Source organism: Poecilia reticulata, linkage group LG19, assembly GCF_000633615.1.
Source record: "Poecilia reticulata strain Guanapo linkage group LG19, Guppy_female_1.0+MT, whole genome shotgun sequence".
Classification (NCBI taxonomy): domain Eukaryota; kingdom Metazoa; phylum Chordata; class Actinopteri; order Cyprinodontiformes; family Poeciliidae; genus Poecilia; species Poecilia reticulata.
The window spans coordinates 21,954,490-21,973,454 of record NC_024349.1 but is presented as its reverse complement, the minus strand read 5'-3'; the positions used below and the strand labels follow the sequence as shown (position 1 = coordinate 21,973,454).

General features: G+C 40.9%; 1 protein-coding gene and 1 long non-coding RNA gene across 2 annotated transcripts in view; one reads left to right on the top strand and one right to left on the bottom strand.

Annotated features, from left to right (window-relative positions):
• LOC103481935 (C-Jun-amino-terminal kinase-interacting protein 4-like) overlaps window positions 1-11,534 on the top strand; it is a 67,885-nt gene extending 56,351 nt beyond the window's left edge. The window contains exons 13-28 of the mRNA XM_017310713.1: window positions 1,644-1,823; window positions 2,111-2,240; window positions 2,351-2,440; window positions 3,351-3,512; window positions 4,009-4,180; window positions 4,279-4,470; window positions 4,554-4,710; window positions 5,354-5,482; window positions 5,586-5,666; window positions 5,748-5,815; window positions 6,219-6,367; window positions 6,453-6,624; window positions 6,707-6,820; window positions 7,755-7,931; window positions 8,547-8,678; window positions 8,756-11,534. Coding sequence (XP_017166202.1) covers window positions 1,644-1,823; window positions 2,111-2,240; window positions 2,351-2,440; window positions 3,351-3,512; window positions 4,009-4,180; window positions 4,279-4,470; window positions 4,554-4,710; window positions 5,354-5,482; window positions 5,586-5,666; window positions 5,748-5,815; window positions 6,219-6,367; window positions 6,453-6,624; window positions 6,707-6,820; window positions 7,755-7,931; window positions 8,547-8,678; window positions 8,756-8,874 — 2,224 coding nt within the window. The 3' untranslated portion in view covers window positions 8,875-11,534. The remainder of the gene's footprint in view (window positions 1-1,643; window positions 1,824-2,110; window positions 2,241-2,350; window positions 2,441-3,350; window positions 3,513-4,008; window positions 4,181-4,278; window positions 4,471-4,553; window positions 4,711-5,353; window positions 5,483-5,585; window positions 5,667-5,747; window positions 5,816-6,218; window positions 6,368-6,452; window positions 6,625-6,706; window positions 6,821-7,754; window positions 7,932-8,546; window positions 8,679-8,755) is intronic.
• Window positions 11,535-14,788: 3,254 nt separating this feature from the next.
• The window catches only part of LOC108167283 (uncharacterized), a 5,977-nt gene continuing 1,800 nt past the window's right edge, over window positions 14,789-18,965 (bottom strand). The window contains exon 2 of the long non-coding RNA XR_001777642.1: window positions 14,789-15,440. This is a non-coding gene — a long non-coding RNA (uncharacterized LOC108167283). The remainder of the gene's footprint in view (window positions 15,441-18,965) is intronic.

Genomic DNA, 18,965 nt, shown 5'->3' with positions numbered 1-18,965 from the left:
AAAAAAAAAAATTGGCACATTCTGCAGAGTTTTATTCAAGCCCTTTTGATACAATGTTAGAAATATATTAAAAGATGCAATTAAAAATAGTTCAGTTCCTTTTTAAAATAAGAAAATTAACATTTTATTACCTAAAATGCATTAATAGCATCTTTAGTTGTCGCTTGTATTAAAGGATGCATCTCCATTGGGTAGCACATGTTTATAGACAGGTTTTTTTWWATTTTTTATATTCAATCAAATTTACATATATTTTTGTACAACTTTGGCTTAATTAAGCTCTTAATGTCTTGTTCTCTCAGCAAATGGCTTTCTTTGAGTCTGCATACTCCAGTTAATAATTAATTGTTCACTAAATTATTTGAAGATTATTTCAATAATTAATTCATAACCATGAATCAAAATTAAATGGTGATTTTATTATTTTAAAACAAAGACAAAAAGATGACGGAGGGGACATTTTAAACTAGCTTACCATCTTTTACTGATTAGGATAATTAGTATAATTAAAGTATCAGTTTTTTTGTGTGTTCTTTAGAGCGGGGGTGTGAAGCTCATTTTCATTCAGGCCGGATCAGGATCATGAATGTCCTCAAAGGACCGGTTGTGGCAGAACGTGTTGATAAAACCACCCGTTAACAAATGTAAAAAATTCTCTTTATTCAGTCAGTMCTTCTTAAAATGTAACAACTTTTAACATATTTTCACACTGATGTAATTTGCTCCTTTACAAATGAAAAYKGATTTGACTGAGGAAATAATACTTAAGCACACAATTGTCATCTTAAAGTTCAGTTCATGTGGTCCTCTGTTGTAGAGGGCCACATAGATAGTTATGGCGGGCTGGATTTTGTCCGCAGGCCTTCAGTTTGACACCCGTGCTCTAGAGAATCCAGTATGTTTTGTGACAGACGGCGGTTTGGAATCTCAAAAAGGATGAAACACAACAAATCGGCTSCACTCTGTCCATTCTTCCTGTTATCTGCTRAAGCTTTGCTCTCTCTCACCTTCTCGCAGCCTGAATTACCCGCAGACATGTTTTGTCGTGCTGTGGAAAATAGGTTCTTAATTTTTAATTTTTTTCTAAATTCATTTAACCAACCAAAGATTACCTCAAATGGTTAGCTTAGTCCCCTTCCTGCAGTAACGCCATCCACACTGAAGAGTGTTGTGCTTAGAATGGTGCTGATCAGATTCTTGAGTTTACAACCTRCTCGCCTCAGATCAAGCCGTACATTTTTTTAGTTTATCCGATTACCAGCCGATTTCTGGGTGCATCTCTGAAACGGGGGTGTTTTCTGGACAGGCGTGTTCTGCTCTGTGTCGTTTACTAACTTCCTGGTGTTTGCTCTTTAATGACCCGCAATCCCTGCTCTCTGAAAGGACGGGCGTGTCTCCTTGCAAGAGAGATTTATAAAGTGAAGAGACTTTTTTTTTTTGCCTGGATGAAAGCTAGCATGGTATACCGGCATGGAGAAGGGTTTCTGTTTTTCCCCCTTACGTGTTAAACCCCCTCTTACTGCTGGAGCTACTGCTTGTGTCCACCCTGCTATACGTTTGTCTCTGTGTGCTTCCACCCCTCCTCCTCCTCTCTCTCTCTTTCCTTTTCTCTCTTCCCCACTTCCCCGCCCTTACACCTCCAGTTTCAGCCGTTTGTTTAGCTCGTCGGGCGGAGCGGGGAAGAAGCCGGCGGGGGAGGCGCCGGTCAACGTCAAGTACAACGCGCCCACCTCRCAGGTKCAGCCGTCCGTCAAGAAGAAGAGCAGCACCCTGCAGCAGCTGCCCAGCGACAAGAGCAAAGCGTTTGATTTCCTCAATGAGGAGTAAGTCAGTCCATGTTACATACATTTATTGTTTTTTTTTAATGATAGCCTAAGAAATTTCCAATTTACTCAGCAAAACTCCTGAGCTTTCATTGTTGTTTTCTGTTGTTTTTGCATTGCTTTGGCRTGGAGAACTTTTGATAACTTTTGTCATTTGTTGTTTTTTGGGGTTTTTTGTGGTGCTTCTAAAACAAAAAAACAAAAAGTAGTAAAACATTTACTTTTTTTGAAAAACAACATGACATTTTTTCCATAAGATTTGATACAAATACATTCTGCCCTTTCAGTCCGCCACCTGAGAGTTCAGTGTCACGGCGAGAGCAGAAGAGAGCTCAGTACAAACAGGTCAAAGCTCACGTCCAGAAGGAGGACGGCAGAGTGCAGGCCTACGGCTGGAGCCTGCCCAAGAAATACAAAGTAATCAGACGGTTACCGAAACATTTCAGATGCCTCCGTTCYGGATTCTCACCGAGCTGTTATGTGGTTTCATTCATCCTGAATACAAGCTTGTTTGTTTGACTTTTCAGGCTAATGGAGGTCAGGCAGACGGCAAGATGAAGAATCTGCCTGTTCCCGTCTTCCTCAGGCCGCTGGATGAGAAAGATCCCACTATGAAGGTGTCTGCTACTGCTGTCCATAAGCATTCAGAGCTGAAACGATTAATTGGATAAATTGTGATTAATCAATTTTGGAAATGATTGTCAAGTAGTTTAGTAACCGGTTAATCATTAGCTGGAGTTTACAGATGGAGTAAAGGCCATTTGCTGGAAAAAAATCACCCATCGTTTCAGAGCATTAATTAAGCTAAAACTGTACAAAAAAATGCATTTTGCATTTCAGATAAAAAATGAAAAAAATAAAAATGAAAAAATCAGTCTGTAAATATATTTTAACCAAAACTCCTCAAGTGGCAGTTTTAGTTTCACGCTATTCATATTTACTAGATGAATTAAATGAATGCAATAAAATTGTCATATKCATAAAAGGAATTACAAAATTTATTTGCATCTCTTTATGCATTTCTAATATTGCATTAAAAAGGCTTAATTGGGTAAATAAAAAATCTGTAAAATGTGCTATTTAAAAAAAAAATCCAATTAATCGTCGGAATAATCGATTAATTAGTTAGTTGGAAAATGTACTAATGTCATTAAAAACAAAATCATATACAATAGAAAAAATATACCAATTCATAAAATAAAAGACAGCAGAAAGAAGAAAAATATCTTATATTTGCCCCCAACTAAACAAAAACATGAAATAAAAAAAACAATTTGTATGGATTCACATTATTCTATTTAATATTTCTTCATTATTAAGAAACATTGAGGAAATATATATGCACACATATTCTCCTAAATATTTACATTGATCTGGCATTTTTAATAATCAGTTACTAAAATAACACAGATAGTGTTTGGTTTTATTTTTTTGTTTTTTTTAACTTTAAGACAGATTTGCGGTACGGATGCATCATTAACCTGCTGTCTGTTGTGTTTGGCCTCTCTCTCCGTGTCCGCGCTCCAGCTGTGGTGTGCTGCAGGCGTCAACCTGTCTGGAGGGAAAACCAGAGACGGAGGCTCAATCGTGGGAGCCAGCGTGTTCTACAGCGACGTGTCCGGTGCAGAAAGTCCCAGAAGGAAGAGAGGCTCGCAGAGCAGCGTCGACGAACTGGATCAGGAACTAAAGGTGCGCCACCTCCCCAGTTTAAATGTGACAAACCAATATAAGGATGCGGAGGAGAGCAAAATGAAAAAGGTTCAAATTCAGTATGATTTTACACTGCARCAACACAAAATCTTCCCCTTTTCGGTATGGTTTCTGKTYGAAACATCTTGGCACCCTTGAAATAAGATAAAACTGACTTAGAAGTAACTTTTCAGCCAGATATAAGAGCTTGTTTTAAGTCAATAATTTCTTAATTTTGATRAAAAAGTACTTGTTCCACTGGCAGATTGCTTCACTTATAACAAGACATTTTTCTGCCAGTAGGACTGGAAAAACGTTCCCTGTAAGTTAGTGAACTTACAGTTAGTGTTGCCACATAAGACAAGTGGTAACACTTGTCTTATTTCAAGTGTTACCAAGATATTTGCTCTAAGTAACTATTAAGATGATAGATATTTGGTAAGATTTTGTGTTTTTACTGTGTATTTTTATTTCTCTGGGGGKTTTTTTTCTGCAGGAGCAGCAGAAAGAATTGCGGCACCAGGACGAGTTTTCCTCTCTGGTATGGATTTCCACCAGCACCCAGTCCAATTCAAACGTCGTCGTCATCGATGCCAACCAGCCCGGGAACATCCTGGAGAGCTTCTTTGTCTGTAACTCGCACGTCTTCTGCATCTCTAGCGTACCCGGTCAGTGATTTAAAATAAAAACAACAGTGCGTCCGTGACTTACTTTCAATGGAGTGGAGCTCACTGTGATCGGACTGCTACTTCCTCTTACCGTCAAGGTGCGAGAGAGACCGACTATCCGGCCGGAGAGGAAGTGTCCTCAAGCACTGACGCAGGCCCGGCGGGAGACGACGGCTTGTCGACGGCCAATAGCGGATCAGAAGGCGGCGACAGCATCCTGGGAGGCATCACGGTGGTGGGCTGCGACGGCGAGGGAGCGATCGCCKTTCCTCAGACAGCAGACAGTTCAGGTAAAGCACAAGAAACCAGCGAGAGCATTCAGGATCACGCGTCGTCTTCCCGCACCCATCAGACCTGCCGACTCTCACCACAGATTCCAGAGCAGCAGAAGAGGCCATGGACGCCGTGGAGACCAGCGCAGAGCCTGTCGACCACAGCGAGAGCCTGAGGGGCATCTACGCAGAACACGTCTTCACAGATCCACTGGGGGCGCAGCAGACCAGGGAGACGCCAGCTAACTATTCTCAGAGGTAAACGGCGACGTGCAGAAAGTACTAGCTGCGCTCAGATTTCCATAAACTTCAGCTCTTACGTTGCATGAATATGAGAAGATGTTTCCGATCTCTGCAGTCTATTTCTTTACGTGCAAAATCAATCCGTTCAGGTAAGAGTAGCAAAAGTTCATAATGTTTTTCAATCAAAAGTAAAATGAACAGTGCAGCAAAGCTTCATATAAGTAACTTTTTTCCCCCCAAAAGAAAAAGAAGCAGTCAGGTAAACTCAGCTCTGAACATAGATTGCAACAAAATTAGTCGCTTATTCTTGTTAACAAGCTTAACATAATACATGGACAAGGATTAACTAATTGAAACTTGACTAACATCATCTGCATCCAACAGCATTTCTCTACTTACTTGTTCTGTTTAGGAAAAAACAGTGAAAATTTATTTGCCCTTTTTCTGGTTCGCTGCCATGATTCCAACACTCTGCACTGCGGCAGATCTCCGTAGTATGATATAAAATTTTAATGATTTTGAATCCGTAGCTTTTCAAAACCTTCATATACCTTGAACCGGGTAACAATGGTCAAATCATGCTACTCCACTGGACACATTGCATGTCTTCCGTTGTTAACTGTGGTCCTCTGTGTCTCTGGTTGTCTCTTGTGAGCAGAGAGAGCGACCTTCTGAAAGACGGAGTGAGTTCAAACCCCAACGCAGAGGAGCAGGACCTGATGATAGAAGAAGCTCAGAAAATGAGCAGCGTTCTGCCCACCATGTGGCTGGGGGCTCAAAATGGATGGTAAATTTTTTATTTCTTTAGTGACTTTCACTTATCACTCTCCACCTGAGAACCAATTCGAGTGAAATTCAGTTTTGCTAACGAATTACGCCGTTGACCTTAGCGTGTACGTCCACTCGTCTGTTGCTCACTGGAAGAAGTGTCTCCACTCTATAAAGCTGAAGAAGCCTGTGATCGGCATAGTGTAAGTTTATTAGAAACAAGCAGTTTTTGTTTTTTTCTTTTTTCCTCTTATTGTGTTGATTTCATGTCATGTCCTCCTCAGACACGTGAAGGGACGGGTCCTGGTTAGCATGTCTGATAGCACGTTAGCCATTTTCCACAGAGGAACTGGTGAGACCAAAACTCCTTAGTGTTAAACATTCACCATGTAGTTGCGCAATTTGACATTTCATAAATGAATTTACGTCATGGAAACATGCCAGTTTTGAAAAAACTTGCTGTTCGATAAAAAAAACTTTGGCGATAGGATGAGGTTTTTCAACCATATCGACGACAGGAAGTAGGTAGGAAGTAGGATGATGGCGAGGCATGTTTTTTAATGACTTATCGCTTGAACAAGCTTATTATTATGTGATTTTAATAGTGTTTCTTGTTTAAAAGAAGCACTAAAATTGCAAAATTGTGGTAGTGTTTTTCGACATTAGCTGAACATCGACAAAATTTTGCGCACATTTGCATTGGAAACGCAGACAGTGCCCGTTTCTGAGGAAGTGTTTTGACTTTCCGTCGCCAGACGGGCAGTGGGACCTGACCAACTACCATCTGCTGGACCTGGGGAAGCAGCACCACTCCATCCGCTGCATGACCGTGGTGCACGACCGGGTGTGGTGCGGCTACAGGAACAAGATCCATGTGGTGCATCCCAGAGCCATGAAGGTTGAGGTGAAGGAAAACTTTTAGCCAGCTCAGCTAAAAGTCTGTAAGATCAGCACGTTGGCTCACGTTTACGTTTCTCTCGCTCTCACAGAAAACCTTCGACGCCCACCCTCGTAAGGACAGCCAGGTCCGTCAGCTGGCCTGGCACGGGGATGGGATCTGGGTGTCCATCAAGCTGGACTCCACCCTCAGGCTGTTCCACGCACACACACACCAGCACCTCCAGGACATCGACATTGAGCCCTACGTCAGCAAGATGCTCGGTCAGAGCGAGGTCGCAGTCGGCTGTACGAACCGGAGTTGGGTTTCAGAGTAAAACAGAGAGCGTGTCTTACTGTGCTGCAGGTACGGGCAAGTTGGGCTTCTCGTTTGTGAGGATCACAGCTCTGATGGTTTCATGTAGCCGCTTGTGGATTGGGACTGGAAATGGAGTCATCATCTCTGTTCCCGTTACGGAAAGTAAGTTCAGGAACTAAAGCCTTCAACTTCACAGTTCCTAAGGACGGAAACCTTGAATTGTGCCTTTTGTGTTCTTGAATCCACCGACTCACTGCTTTTGGCTATGATCTGTTGGAAGCTTTGATAAATACATTTAATGTTTAAAATTAACCATGAACAGCCTCTTAAAAGGGACCTATTATGCAAAATTCACATTTTGTACCTTTGTGTACTTCTACTGCTTCTAAAAACGGCTGAATCATTTAAAGAAAGCGATTCTTTAAGTGATCCACTTAAAGAAACTAAGTGAATCTAACTTATTGCCAGAAACTAACTTATTGCCAGTTTCTGGCAATAAGTTAAACTTTAACTTATTTCCAGTTTCTGGCAATAAGTTAAAGTTTATTGGTGTCTGCAAAATGAGCCTCAAGAATCATTTGAATTGCGCTGCCCCTCACCTACCAACCCAACTAAGTTCAGGCATGTTACCTAGCAACCAAAGGAAATCTCCAGAACGTTTGGTCAGCTGGTTTCACCGCTGCATGTGCTGTACAAYGGCTGCTGGAAAAGACTTGACTTGCCATTTTGAAATCACTCACTGCATTCATGTTAGTTGTGCAGGAGGCTCCACTTCTGCTTTTCAAGGATGTACTGTTGTGCATCTGTTTGCATACATTTCCAAGTGCGAGAGTAAATTTTGAGTTGAGGGGACGTGGCCAAAAGCAGCTTATTTGGATTTAAAGTGACAGGAGACCCTGAAATAACTCATTATTAATGGAGCTCAAAAAAGGTAGCACTGACTAAAATCTCATAATCTAAGAATTATGGTGTGAAAAAGAATCCCATGAACATGTTTTTTATTGCCCATAAATATATCCTGACCTGTTCAAGAAAAGATAGTAGGTCACCTTTGAAGATCTGATTTGTGTCCACATTTTTGCTGTTCTGTCAGCAGCCAACAATGTAGCCAAGTCAGCAGGTAACAATCCCGGAGGCGTGGTTCGCGTCTACGGAGATGACAGCGGGGACAAGGTGACGGCCGGGACCATCGTTCCCTACTGCTCCATGGCTCACGCTCAACTCAGTTTCCATGGTCACAGGAACGCGGTCCAGTTCTTCGCCGCAGTTCCAGGTAATTCAGAAGGAGGAGTTTCAGTTTCCAGGCGTACCTGCTGTGATTGTTAGACTTTCTTAGGATTTTTATCTCAAGCTCATTTCAAGAAATAAAAGAAAACTTTTGAGAGAAAACTGTGAATCTTGGACATAAATAGGACTTAGTTTTTTTAATGCCCAGTTTTATTGTTTGGTATCCCATGACGACGCAGGGATAATCTGCAGCTGCAGCGCTTTTAGTCTTTTATGGATGTTTGAACCAGCTGACAGTCACTGCCATGATTTATGAGTTGAAACAAAAAGTTTCCCATTATTTCATTTATTCAACGTAATGATTTAATCAAATGTAACAAAAACTTAAAATCACATTGGGTTCTTATTTCTAACTTTTACTATGTCAACTAATGATAAAAGAAAATCATCCTAAGAAAACAGACTTAAGATACCAGAGACTTAATGTTGTTATTGAATTGACCAAATGATGAAACTTAATAAAAACTTATTTAAAGGAAACACCGTTTTTTTTTCCTCCCCGACATTAGTGGAGTATTGACAAAGTTTTGCACACTTTTGAAATGGAAAAGCAGCTACTGAAAGTTTTTAATTACTTTTGTGGGGTTTTTTTTGCTGTCAGGTCACGCAGATCTGTCGGCCTCCAGCGGAGGAGAGTCGGCGGGAGACAAGTCCGCCGACGGCTCCGCTCAGGAAAGCAGCAGGTCCATGTTGGTGATGAGTGGAGGAGAAGGCTACATCGACTTCAGGATGGGTGAGTTTCTGAGCTGCGGCGGAAACAAAAGGTGCAATCAGCGACAGCGTGGTGAACACGTTTCCGTCTCTCCGCAGGCGACGAGGACGGGGAGGCAGACGAGCTAGACGACCCCGCCTTAAAACTGCAGCCCTTCCTCACTAAAGCCGAGCGCAGCCACCTCATCGTCTGGCAGGTCATGGTCGGTGAAGACTGAACTCGGCATCGCTGAAACTCTGATTTGCCCCCCTTTTTTTATTTTAAGGCCACAGAAACAGAGGAGAAAGCACAAGATTAATCAGCACTTTTTTTTTTTTTCTTTTGCTCCCTCGGTCTCGAACAATGGAAGCAAAACAAGCAAAAACTGCTCTGCGAGCATTTTTCTCTTAACCTTGAACGCATGAAACTGCTTTGTCCTATTTTTTTGTTTTTTATGTCATGAATTTCTAGCATTATATATTATTGCCTCGCGGATTAAAATTTTATCTGAGGTAAGGTGAATGTTTGCCGGCTTTCCGCTTGAATCGCCTCTCCTTTGCTCACTCGGGACGCCGCTGATGTTCCGTCAGCTGATCAGAGGGAGAAAAACAACTTCCTGTTTGTCCTCTGAAGAATGTAAGACGTAGCGACGTGGGAGTCAATCATGGCGGGATTGTTTTTCTCTATCAAATTTCGGTTCTGTTCTTTTTTTTTTACGCGGGGAACTTCTTTGAAAGCCAATAGCCGACTCATATTTCAATTGTGTTTGGATCCAATACTTGTATTCATCCAATGTGCAAAGGCTTAATGGGAATGTTTTTTATCATGCATTTCAAATGGTTTGTGCCTCAAATATCAGCACAGGTCCCTATTCATTTAACAAAAAAAAACCCTCACACTTAAAAGTGTTTATGAAGCACAAAAAGCTGCTTTCAGTTGCTTTTCTTTTGCCCACAGTACAGATGTGGGTTGTTGCTATGTGGATTTAATAAAATAACACGGTATTATTACAAGTGGGAGCAGGTGAGTCACTATCAGATACTGTCTGGGAATATTATACATCTGGATCCAAACAGATTTTCTCCTAAAAGAACCAACATATTTTAACTTGTTTATTTTCTATTAGTTTCCAGATCCTAGCGATCCTAGTAGTAAACATACACGTATTTTATCATAAAGTTTAGCTGTTTAATAGGAAGCACGTTAGGAGATTTTGTCAGATGTGTTTAGTCCCTGAAAATAACGATAAACTTTCCCTAAAGTGCCTCCGCCAGGCCAAAGATTTAAATTTCACTGTAGATCTCAATAAGTGACTTTTTTTTTTTGTTGTTGATAAAAGTACAAAAAACTTGAACATAAATTTGAGCTTGGGCACCATTTTTCTGCCTAGGACTGTCAAGTTGGTTGTCGGCTTCAGTCATACCATTAGCATCGACACTGGACAGTATTTATCCCAGCTATTTATATTCTCCAGGCTTTCTGCTGATGAGGATTGGCTGCTCTACTGAAGTTGGGAAGACATGCAATAACACTAAAGCTAATGAGGTGTCATCGTTTGCAGATGACATACTGACTTATTAGACATCATGTTCTCTGGTCTAATCACAAACCCATGCTGTTGTCTCCAATCTTACTGAATACCCCAGCTGTACCGCCATGACAACGTGCGATGCTTTTCCTTTATTTCGTAGAGCAGACTTGTGTTGAACGTGTCGCGTCACTTTGTCTGTTTTCTGCTCCCACTTTAAGAGTTGCCTTAGACATCAGAGTTCAAACAGTCTGTGATAAAGTTCCTCTATTTTTCTCTAAAGAATTTTGTTCGCTACCAAAGGTTGAAGACTGCTAGCCAGCTATGACGTCACGCAGTAATAAAGTCTCACCTAGCTTTCACGGCAGCATGTTTGGAACAGGAAGCCAGGTTTTTTTTTGTTTTTTTTGTTTTTTCTAACAGAAATCAAAGTGTGTGGATATATACAGATAGAGATATATATATATATTTTTAAAATTTTCCTATTTGTAAATGGAAATATTTTCGAGGCATGAACGTGCGAGAGAGAGAGCTGCTACGGTCGGATGGTGAAGAAAAGAGTCCATATGCACCTCCCCTGGACGCTCGTTCTGTTCCCAGATGAGAAACCGAACTCTAACCTGTTTGGTTTTGCAGCGCTGATCTGCTTCCTTTCAACCAAACCTGTTTATTAATTCAAATGTCTTATTTTTTATCAGATTTTTTTGCCCCTCTTTGAGTGTGGCTAAAAGGTTTTATTTGGTGAATTTCAGCCTCCTTCTGTCCTCTGTGAACACTGCACTCATGCTTTTTGATTTTTGCTTTCTTTTGTTGTTGTGTATTTCTTTATGCAACCATGTGTATTTGCGTCTTCTCTCCACGAGAGAAGATTTATATATATATCTATACAAAAATATTTCAGTTTCGCCATTTCAGTATTTATTTTTGATGGATGAACCTTTGCAATTGAGAATGTATCTTTGTACATTGAATATATATATGATTATATATGTATGAAACTTAAAGATGGTTTGGATTTTATTGAGTTGTAACCTGAGGATTTCCTCAGCTATGCACCACGTCTCTGAGGAGAAACATGGAGGAAATTAGGGGTTGAAAACTGCACACACCTGCTCCTTCATTTAGCAATCAGTAGTCCTATAAATTTGAACTTCTACTCAGCGACGGGGCAGCCGACTCCCTTCGCAGACTCTTTCCATATATTTGTCACCACTGTAGTCTGCTTTTAGGTAACTGACGGGAGCTCAGGTTTTTTTGGGGTTTTTCTTTCTTCCCAAATCTGCAGTAAATGCATCATCTTAAAACCCTGCAGCATCTCTAGCGTTACCTATTTTTAACAATTAATTAAAGCAACTTTTGTGGGCAACATCTTTGGTTGCATCTTGTCATTTTTTGTGTGTATTTATTTATTTATTTATTTATTTATTTATTTATTTATTTATTTATTTATTGTTTGGCGTTAATGCACGTGCCATGTAGGGGCCGGCAAACTAAGCCCAGGGTCCCGAAGCTGATTTTGCCCCAAGTGGAAGAGATTTTTTTTAATTTTTGTTTACAACATTGTGCTTTTATTTTACATTAATATAAATTTAATCGTGTATAAATCAATCTACATGGGCAAAAGAAAAAATAAATTGGGTTCCCCCTAGTGGCCGCGGTCGGTAATGTTCCCCTTTGATTTGAGCTGCCGTTCAATGCGCATTCAAACCTCCAAAGCTCCGGTGGAAGATAAGCATGCTAACCAATGTCGCAAAAAATAACTTATTCTTCAAGGAGAGAGAAAACGAGGAATAATATAAAAAAGCCAAGATAAAGGTATTTTTGCATGTCTCTTGGTAAAAGAGACAAGAAAATGAGCTAAAAGAAAATTAGCTTGATGGCGACCTTGAAAGGTCCCGTTCAACAGCCAAACATTTATGCTAGCATCCTTGTATTTGTGTGAAACTGGGTTTGAGTTGATTCTCGAGTTTAAACATGAAACAACAAAAGATTGGATGTGAACATGAAGCTGTACCAGCAGAGCTTTCGTGGTTTGAAATGATGGAGCTCAACATCCAAGTTGACTACGATGAAATCGTTTTCCCGTTAGAAGACGACAGCGATTTTGATGAATCTGTTGATTCATCTTCCAATGAGCTGGAAGATCAGTCAGCAGAGATCCAGGGGGAATCAAGTCCTTCCATCGACTTGGACAATCAAAGATCATTGGAAGTCACGCAGGAAACGACTCCATCTGCTGACTTCAAGATCACCCCCTTAGTGCAAGAGACAAGCCAACACGTTAGAGATCTGACTAAGCAGGTTGACGATCTTAAAACAGAACTGCAGAGTACAATTTTGGATCTCCATGAGGAAAGAGACAGAAGGATTTCATACCAGGCTGAAGTCAAATCCCAKCAGGAGGAGATTAAAAAAYTGCAAMMACTGTTGGAWAAAGAACGTCACCTGCAAGTCCAACGTGAACAGGTTACTGGCTCTTCTAAAGTTACAGCCGAYAAGAGCGTTCTGAAACAGCTGGAGCACTTGAAGTGGGAGGCTGAAAAATATGCCTTCCGCAACAAAGGTCTGATAGACGTAATGATGGAAGAGTACAGAGTGAGACTTAAATATGAGGAGCAGCTCAAAAGTTACTCTGAGCAAGCTTCCAAATTCAAAGAGCAGGAGGAAACTGTAAAATCTCTGCAGGGTCAGGTTGCGGACCTGAAGGTAAAGTTGAAGCTTGCTCTGGAAAACGACCATCCTAGAGTCTTCACCCGACCAGAGGTCCCCCTGCAAACTGAAAGCTCCCAACAAACTGAGGAGACCAAGGAAAGACAGACCTCCAGTCAACCAGGGAGGTCTGAAGAAAGACAGAACTTCAATCAATCAGGGAGGTCCGAAGAAAGATGGACCTCCAATCACCCAGGGAGGTCCGAAGAAAGATGGACCTCCAATCACCCAGGGAGGTCCAAGGAAAGACAGACCTCCAATCAATCAGGGAGGTCTGAAGAAAGACGGACCTTCAATCAACCAGGGATGACTGAGGAAAGATGGACCTCCAGTCACTCAGGGAGGTCCGAGGAAAGGCAGACCTTCAATCAAGCAGGCAGGTCCGAGGAAAGACGAACCTTCAATCAGTCAGGGAGGTCTGAGGGAAGATGGACCTCCAATCAATCAGGGAGGTCTGAGGAAAGACAGACCTCCAATCAACCAGGGAGGTCTGAAGAAAGACTGACCTTCAATCAATCAAGGAGGTCCGAAGAAAGACAGAACTTCACACAAACATGGAGGTCCGAGGAAAGGCACACCTCCATGCAACCAAACTCCACTGGTTGCATGGAGGGTCTTCATGCTGACAATCGCATGAAGAAGAAGCTAAGCCCGGCTCGGCCTTTACACCGACCCACACCCAGGTGGTACTAACCTGGGTCACTATCCAAACCCAGGTTTTGCCAACACTGGGCATTATGTAAATTTGAGGCTTTACACAAATTTGTGAAATAAAAACAGACACAAGCCTCGACGCAAATACAATCACTGACTCCAAAATCAATGGAGAAAAAAACAAGATCAGTTTCAGAGTTCAAAAGAGCATAAGAAACATTATTAAAACCTTCCTATAAGCATGTAAAATTTCTCAAAAATTAATTGCTGAATTGGTCTCTTAAATTGTCCCAAGGTATAAATGTGTGTGTGCAAGGATATGTGTGTTAGATGATGGATGGATGAATATTTGTTGTCATAAACAAATATTCATCTATCCATGACAGTAAAATATGAAACAGAGAATCTGTGAAAATTCATCTGGCTCTGCTGCTTTCCAGAAACAACTAATCAGAACCAAAAGTTTGCCTTTTGGTTCTGATTGGTTTTTAATGCGTTGAATGTGTCTCAGAACATTCAACACATTAGACTACTAGTGTACTGCAGCTATGCAATTGGCAGAAAAACAACTTAACATTATTTCATCCTTATTTATAGAATGATTTTGAAAAACAAAATTCTATACAGGTTTGTCAAAAACTATTTTGACCAATTTTAGAACTTTGCATTGATTTCCCTTCATTTTAGTTGCTGCAATTTTGCCTAACCCTAACATTAACTCAAACTTAATTCGCATTTTACCTCTAAACATTACCCCTGACCCAAAGCAATTAATCCACCATATTAGGACCAGGCTTTAGTGCTAATATGGTGGAGCTAATATGACACTGGACATATAGTGGTGCGTTCACCAAATGCGTTTTGACCGTCAGGCACATCTGGTTTACATTCAAAGTCTATGTGGAGGCGTGTCGAGGGCCGTTGCGGCGCCTTTAGAGCATCTAGCGCAGCGTTGGACGCTCCACATAGACTTTGAATGTAAACCAGACTCTCCTGACGCTCAAAACGTATTTGGTGTGAATGCACCATTAGAATGTTCAGTTCCTATGGTAACAATGACATCAGCAGTGATGACTCAAAGAGTGATGTATCTCTTTGATGTAGGAACAGGTCTGAAAAAAATGGGGGCTATATTTTTTTTCAGACCTGTTCCTTTTTCAGACTTATAAGTTATGAATCTTCTCCAGGAGCTGTTAAAATGATTTGTAGGCACAGAATCAGTACAAGTTCACATTCTCAGATGAGAGAGACTCACCTGGTATAAAGTTAATTTTTCTTTACTGGAATTACACCAAAGATAAATTAGTTTAATCAAAGCACATCATCAATATGTGTTCATGTACTCCATCTCAAGTCCAAAGCATGCTAGTTTTTTGTTGCTTTTGCCACCACTAGACGATATGCATGTAGGATATAACATAACATTATTCGGAGATGCAATGAGTTTATAGCAGCTCTGCGAATGATCCAATCGCCTGTTGATTTGTAGCAGTCTACGTTAACAGCAGATTTAAAGGGCCCCAAAATAAAATTTAGCTTAGTGTGAAGTCTTTTGCAATCTCTAAAATATTGCCATGGAGGCTTGGGCCAGCAGCCCTGATGCAAACATCTCCAGAAAACCTATTAAAGATTGTTGTAGTAGCATGACAAGACATGGAAAACAATTAAGGCTGTGAACACTTCTGCACAACACTAGTATAGTGTGAGGAGTTGGCAGATAGTTGGGTAAGCTGGGGGGAAAGGCAGAAAATTCGCAGAATGTGAGGCGTCACGTAGTGCAGTGGATAGAGTGGGCATGTGGTCGTCCCAAGTTTGCCTCCGGTCCTCAGTTCTTCTGCCGCATGTCTTTCCCGTATCCCTCCTTCCTGTCAGATTACTGTCAAAATGTTATTTTGACAGTGTCCTGGAAAAGCCTTAAAAACAACAAAAAATATACACAATGTGAAATATGAGTAGAAAATGTTCATTCAGTTTGTTTGGTTTTTTCACACTACACATGCATTAACGAGGATGCAGGTGCCTTTACTTTAAAGCAAAGTGAAACTGAAGTCTAATTTCTTCTTTTTTTTTTTAAGCACAAACTTGTCGAATGAACAAGTTTGTTCAACAACATGCAGTTCTCTCTCTCAATACCAGATGGCGGCCTCGGTCTGGTTTATTTGTGACTTTATTAGAAGGACACAGGCACCCCTCCCCTGCCTGTGATTGGTCCAGCGCTGTTCTATTCAGGGCCTCAGCAGCACAGGGCTCCTGCTTAGCAGGGTGAGGCTTTAATCTCACCCTAACGTCTGTCTTCTTGGACCACAGAAGCTGCTGGAGTCGACCCGAAAGTTACACATCTACAGCTGTTTCCTTTAGTGTTATTAATCAGTAGCTTGGGTTTGATTTTGGTGTGCATGGTAACTTTTGTCAAGCTGTTTCATATGAGAGAAAAGCTTGTCCTGCAGGAAGGAAGTCCCTGTCTCTGAAAGTGGTAATGTTGACAGCCAGGAAGGAAAAGAGCTTCTAAACCTAACAGGACTTAAAGAGAGCTGACAGTTTGTTCCCACGTGGCTTACTATGCAGTAATCCTGTTATGTCAGTAATCCTGACTTAACTTTGACGATTCACGACCAATTTCTGCACGCTCAAGTCCGGCGTTTATGCATTTCTGCTTAGAAAGTTGCAAAAGCCTCTGGAACATGAGCCTGAGTTGACCCCAATGCCAAGTTAGCCAACAGACAACTGGAAGACTGTGGGATCAGGTTGTACCATGAACTGTGTAGCTCATCTTTAACGCTGTGGGCTCCGCTGAGTGATCTGAACAGCTTTGGATCATAAAAGACTCCTAGCAATTTATAGACCGTCAGTTCTGCCCTAAACACGTCCGATGTGTTTATTTCTTTCGTGCGCTCTGGTACAAATTTTTTAACTTAGCATGTAGCAAGCTAGTGTTCTACGACCGGACAGGAATGGAAGTTGCGAAAATATTATGCTTCCATATGATTTTCTATATGGTGAAAACAGATGCTTCTCTTGAAGTTGAATTTTTAGCTCTGGCAAAATCAAAGACGCTCCACAAGCCCCAGAATCAAAATCCAGTTTGGGTTATGTAGCCACCAGTTTTTGCATATATGGAAATGTTGGCCTGTTGTTCTTTGCAAGATAACTCAAGATCAGTCAGAGTGGATGGAGAGCCTTTGCGTTTTGCCATAGATTCAGACGTTCTAGCACTGGTTGTATCCTTAGTGTTGTCCTGCTGGAATTCGATCATCAATGGGAAGTCTTTTGCTACCTCTAAAATTTCCAGTTCAAAACACTTGCAAGCCACAAAAATGCTTTTTTTGTTGTTTCTATTTAAAAAAAACAAAAATAAATGTATCATAATTATTTTTTTCATTATTTGAATCTACTTAACCTAAACAGAAGATGCAATATTTAAATTAAACTAGTAAAGGGGTCAGAATTTTTTTTAAATATTCCACATCAGGATTTTTTATTTTTACCATTGCCTTATTAAAAGGAAGTTCAATTTAGTTGTTTTCTATTTTGTTGGTCTAGAAAAATGTTTCAGATCATTCTCATCAGCAGAAATGAAAGCATGTCACTCTTTTATTGAAAATGCTTGCTGTACTTTGCCAAATGTATCGACTGCATGCAGCCAGATCTGCTTTTCAGTAAAGGTCATGGTCACTTTGAAATGAAAACCAGCACAAAGTGTGATAATATTAGACTAACACTTTTTAATACCTAACATTTAAAGCTTTATGACTTATTTGGGAACGTTTTTCCCTAAAATATATTTTAAAAATGTCCGCCGCTGGTGCTGACACCACCAACCAAATCTGACCAGTTTACGTTTGCCGTTAGATTTATTGTAGACACACCAATATTTAGCCGTAGTGACATTACAGAAGGTGGCCGTTTAATAAATGGATGAATAATGAACTATTTTCAAGCTACTAAGTTCCATTCTCTCACTTTCCTCCTCCTGATTAAAACTTTGATTCCCTTTAGGACCAAACCGCCTGAACCTGATAAAGTCCAATCAGTCACAGCTCTCACTCACTGAACCCCTTTTTTTAAATTTTTTTATTTTTACAACGCACATCCAGCTATGCCTCTGTATTCACAATAAAGGTCAACACCGTTTTCCTGCCAGCCATTGTAACACGAGAGTCTGTCGGCTTGCATTATCTAACAGAACCAGTTTACAGTCTTAGCAGTTATGCAAGCTGGCCAGATGGAGGCTGCGGGCTCATAAGTGCATGCTAGCCACGTCCCTCCGCAGCCGTGACCTCCGAGGCCTCCCATGCTAACCGCTGCCCTTGATGCTCCGGGTCAAGCAACCTGCTAATGCCGCCGCACATGTCTGTTTATAGCAACACAGATAAACCCAGAAGTAAAAAAAAAATGATGCTGCTACAGCACGCAACGAAATGATAATTGAAAGTTCTTTGTGTGGTTTTCAGAAGGATACATGGATGTTTTGTGGCTTTTTCTGTTTATTGGTTGTGGTGGGTTTTTTTTTTTTGCACCGCTCTGTTTAGTCATACTCCATTTAGTCTGTCACTATTTCCTTATATGATCCACAAGCACAAAAAGAAAACAAAAGCATATATTTTCCCTCTCCTGCTTATGTTTGAGACTGTCGGCTTGTTTAAAAGCGAATCGACATCGCCCCCCCACCAGGTTCACACACTCTGCTTCTTTTCGTCGTGACGCTTTAATCGGCTCTGTTGGCACCACGTTCACCGAGCCCGCAAACACATTCAATGCACTGAAAAAAAAAATAACATGAAATAAGCGTGCACTGATTAGACGCGCTCGTCTTCTTCACTCCAGCCAGGGGCCTGAGGCAAACAGGAAGGAGAAGAAAATCTCCCAAACGTTTTCTGTTTCATTCATACAGCTGGAAACTGTGGATCCATGGCGTGACGATGTGAAAAATAAAATTAGGGGTGGTGAAAATCCATTGCCTTAGTTTGAGAAACAGTGTGCAGGGATTGGCTCAAGATCTTGTGATATTGAAAAGCTATGGTATTAGCTGCCAGAGGGAAGTCTGACGACATGGTGTTTATCCTGATAACACTCTCATAATGGCTGTCTGTACTCTAAGCTTGACACCCTATATCGAAGACTCTCATTTTGAAGTAGAAAGGAAGTAATTCTTGACCTACGTTGACAGAGTCTGCTAACAAGGCTATATTAAAAAAACCTATCTGCTCATCAGAGAGAAGCTAATTCAGTTTTCCATAGACATGTGCCGATCAGGTTTTTTTCTGCCGATACCGATCACCCCCTGAGGGACGATTGCCGATACCGATCACCGATACGGATCACATAATTATTATTATTATTATGATCATAAACACTACCTGTTACATTATGTGGAAAAAGGAACCATGAATTCACCTTAATTTAGACAAAAACTTGTTTTTAATAACTTTTTCCAAGAA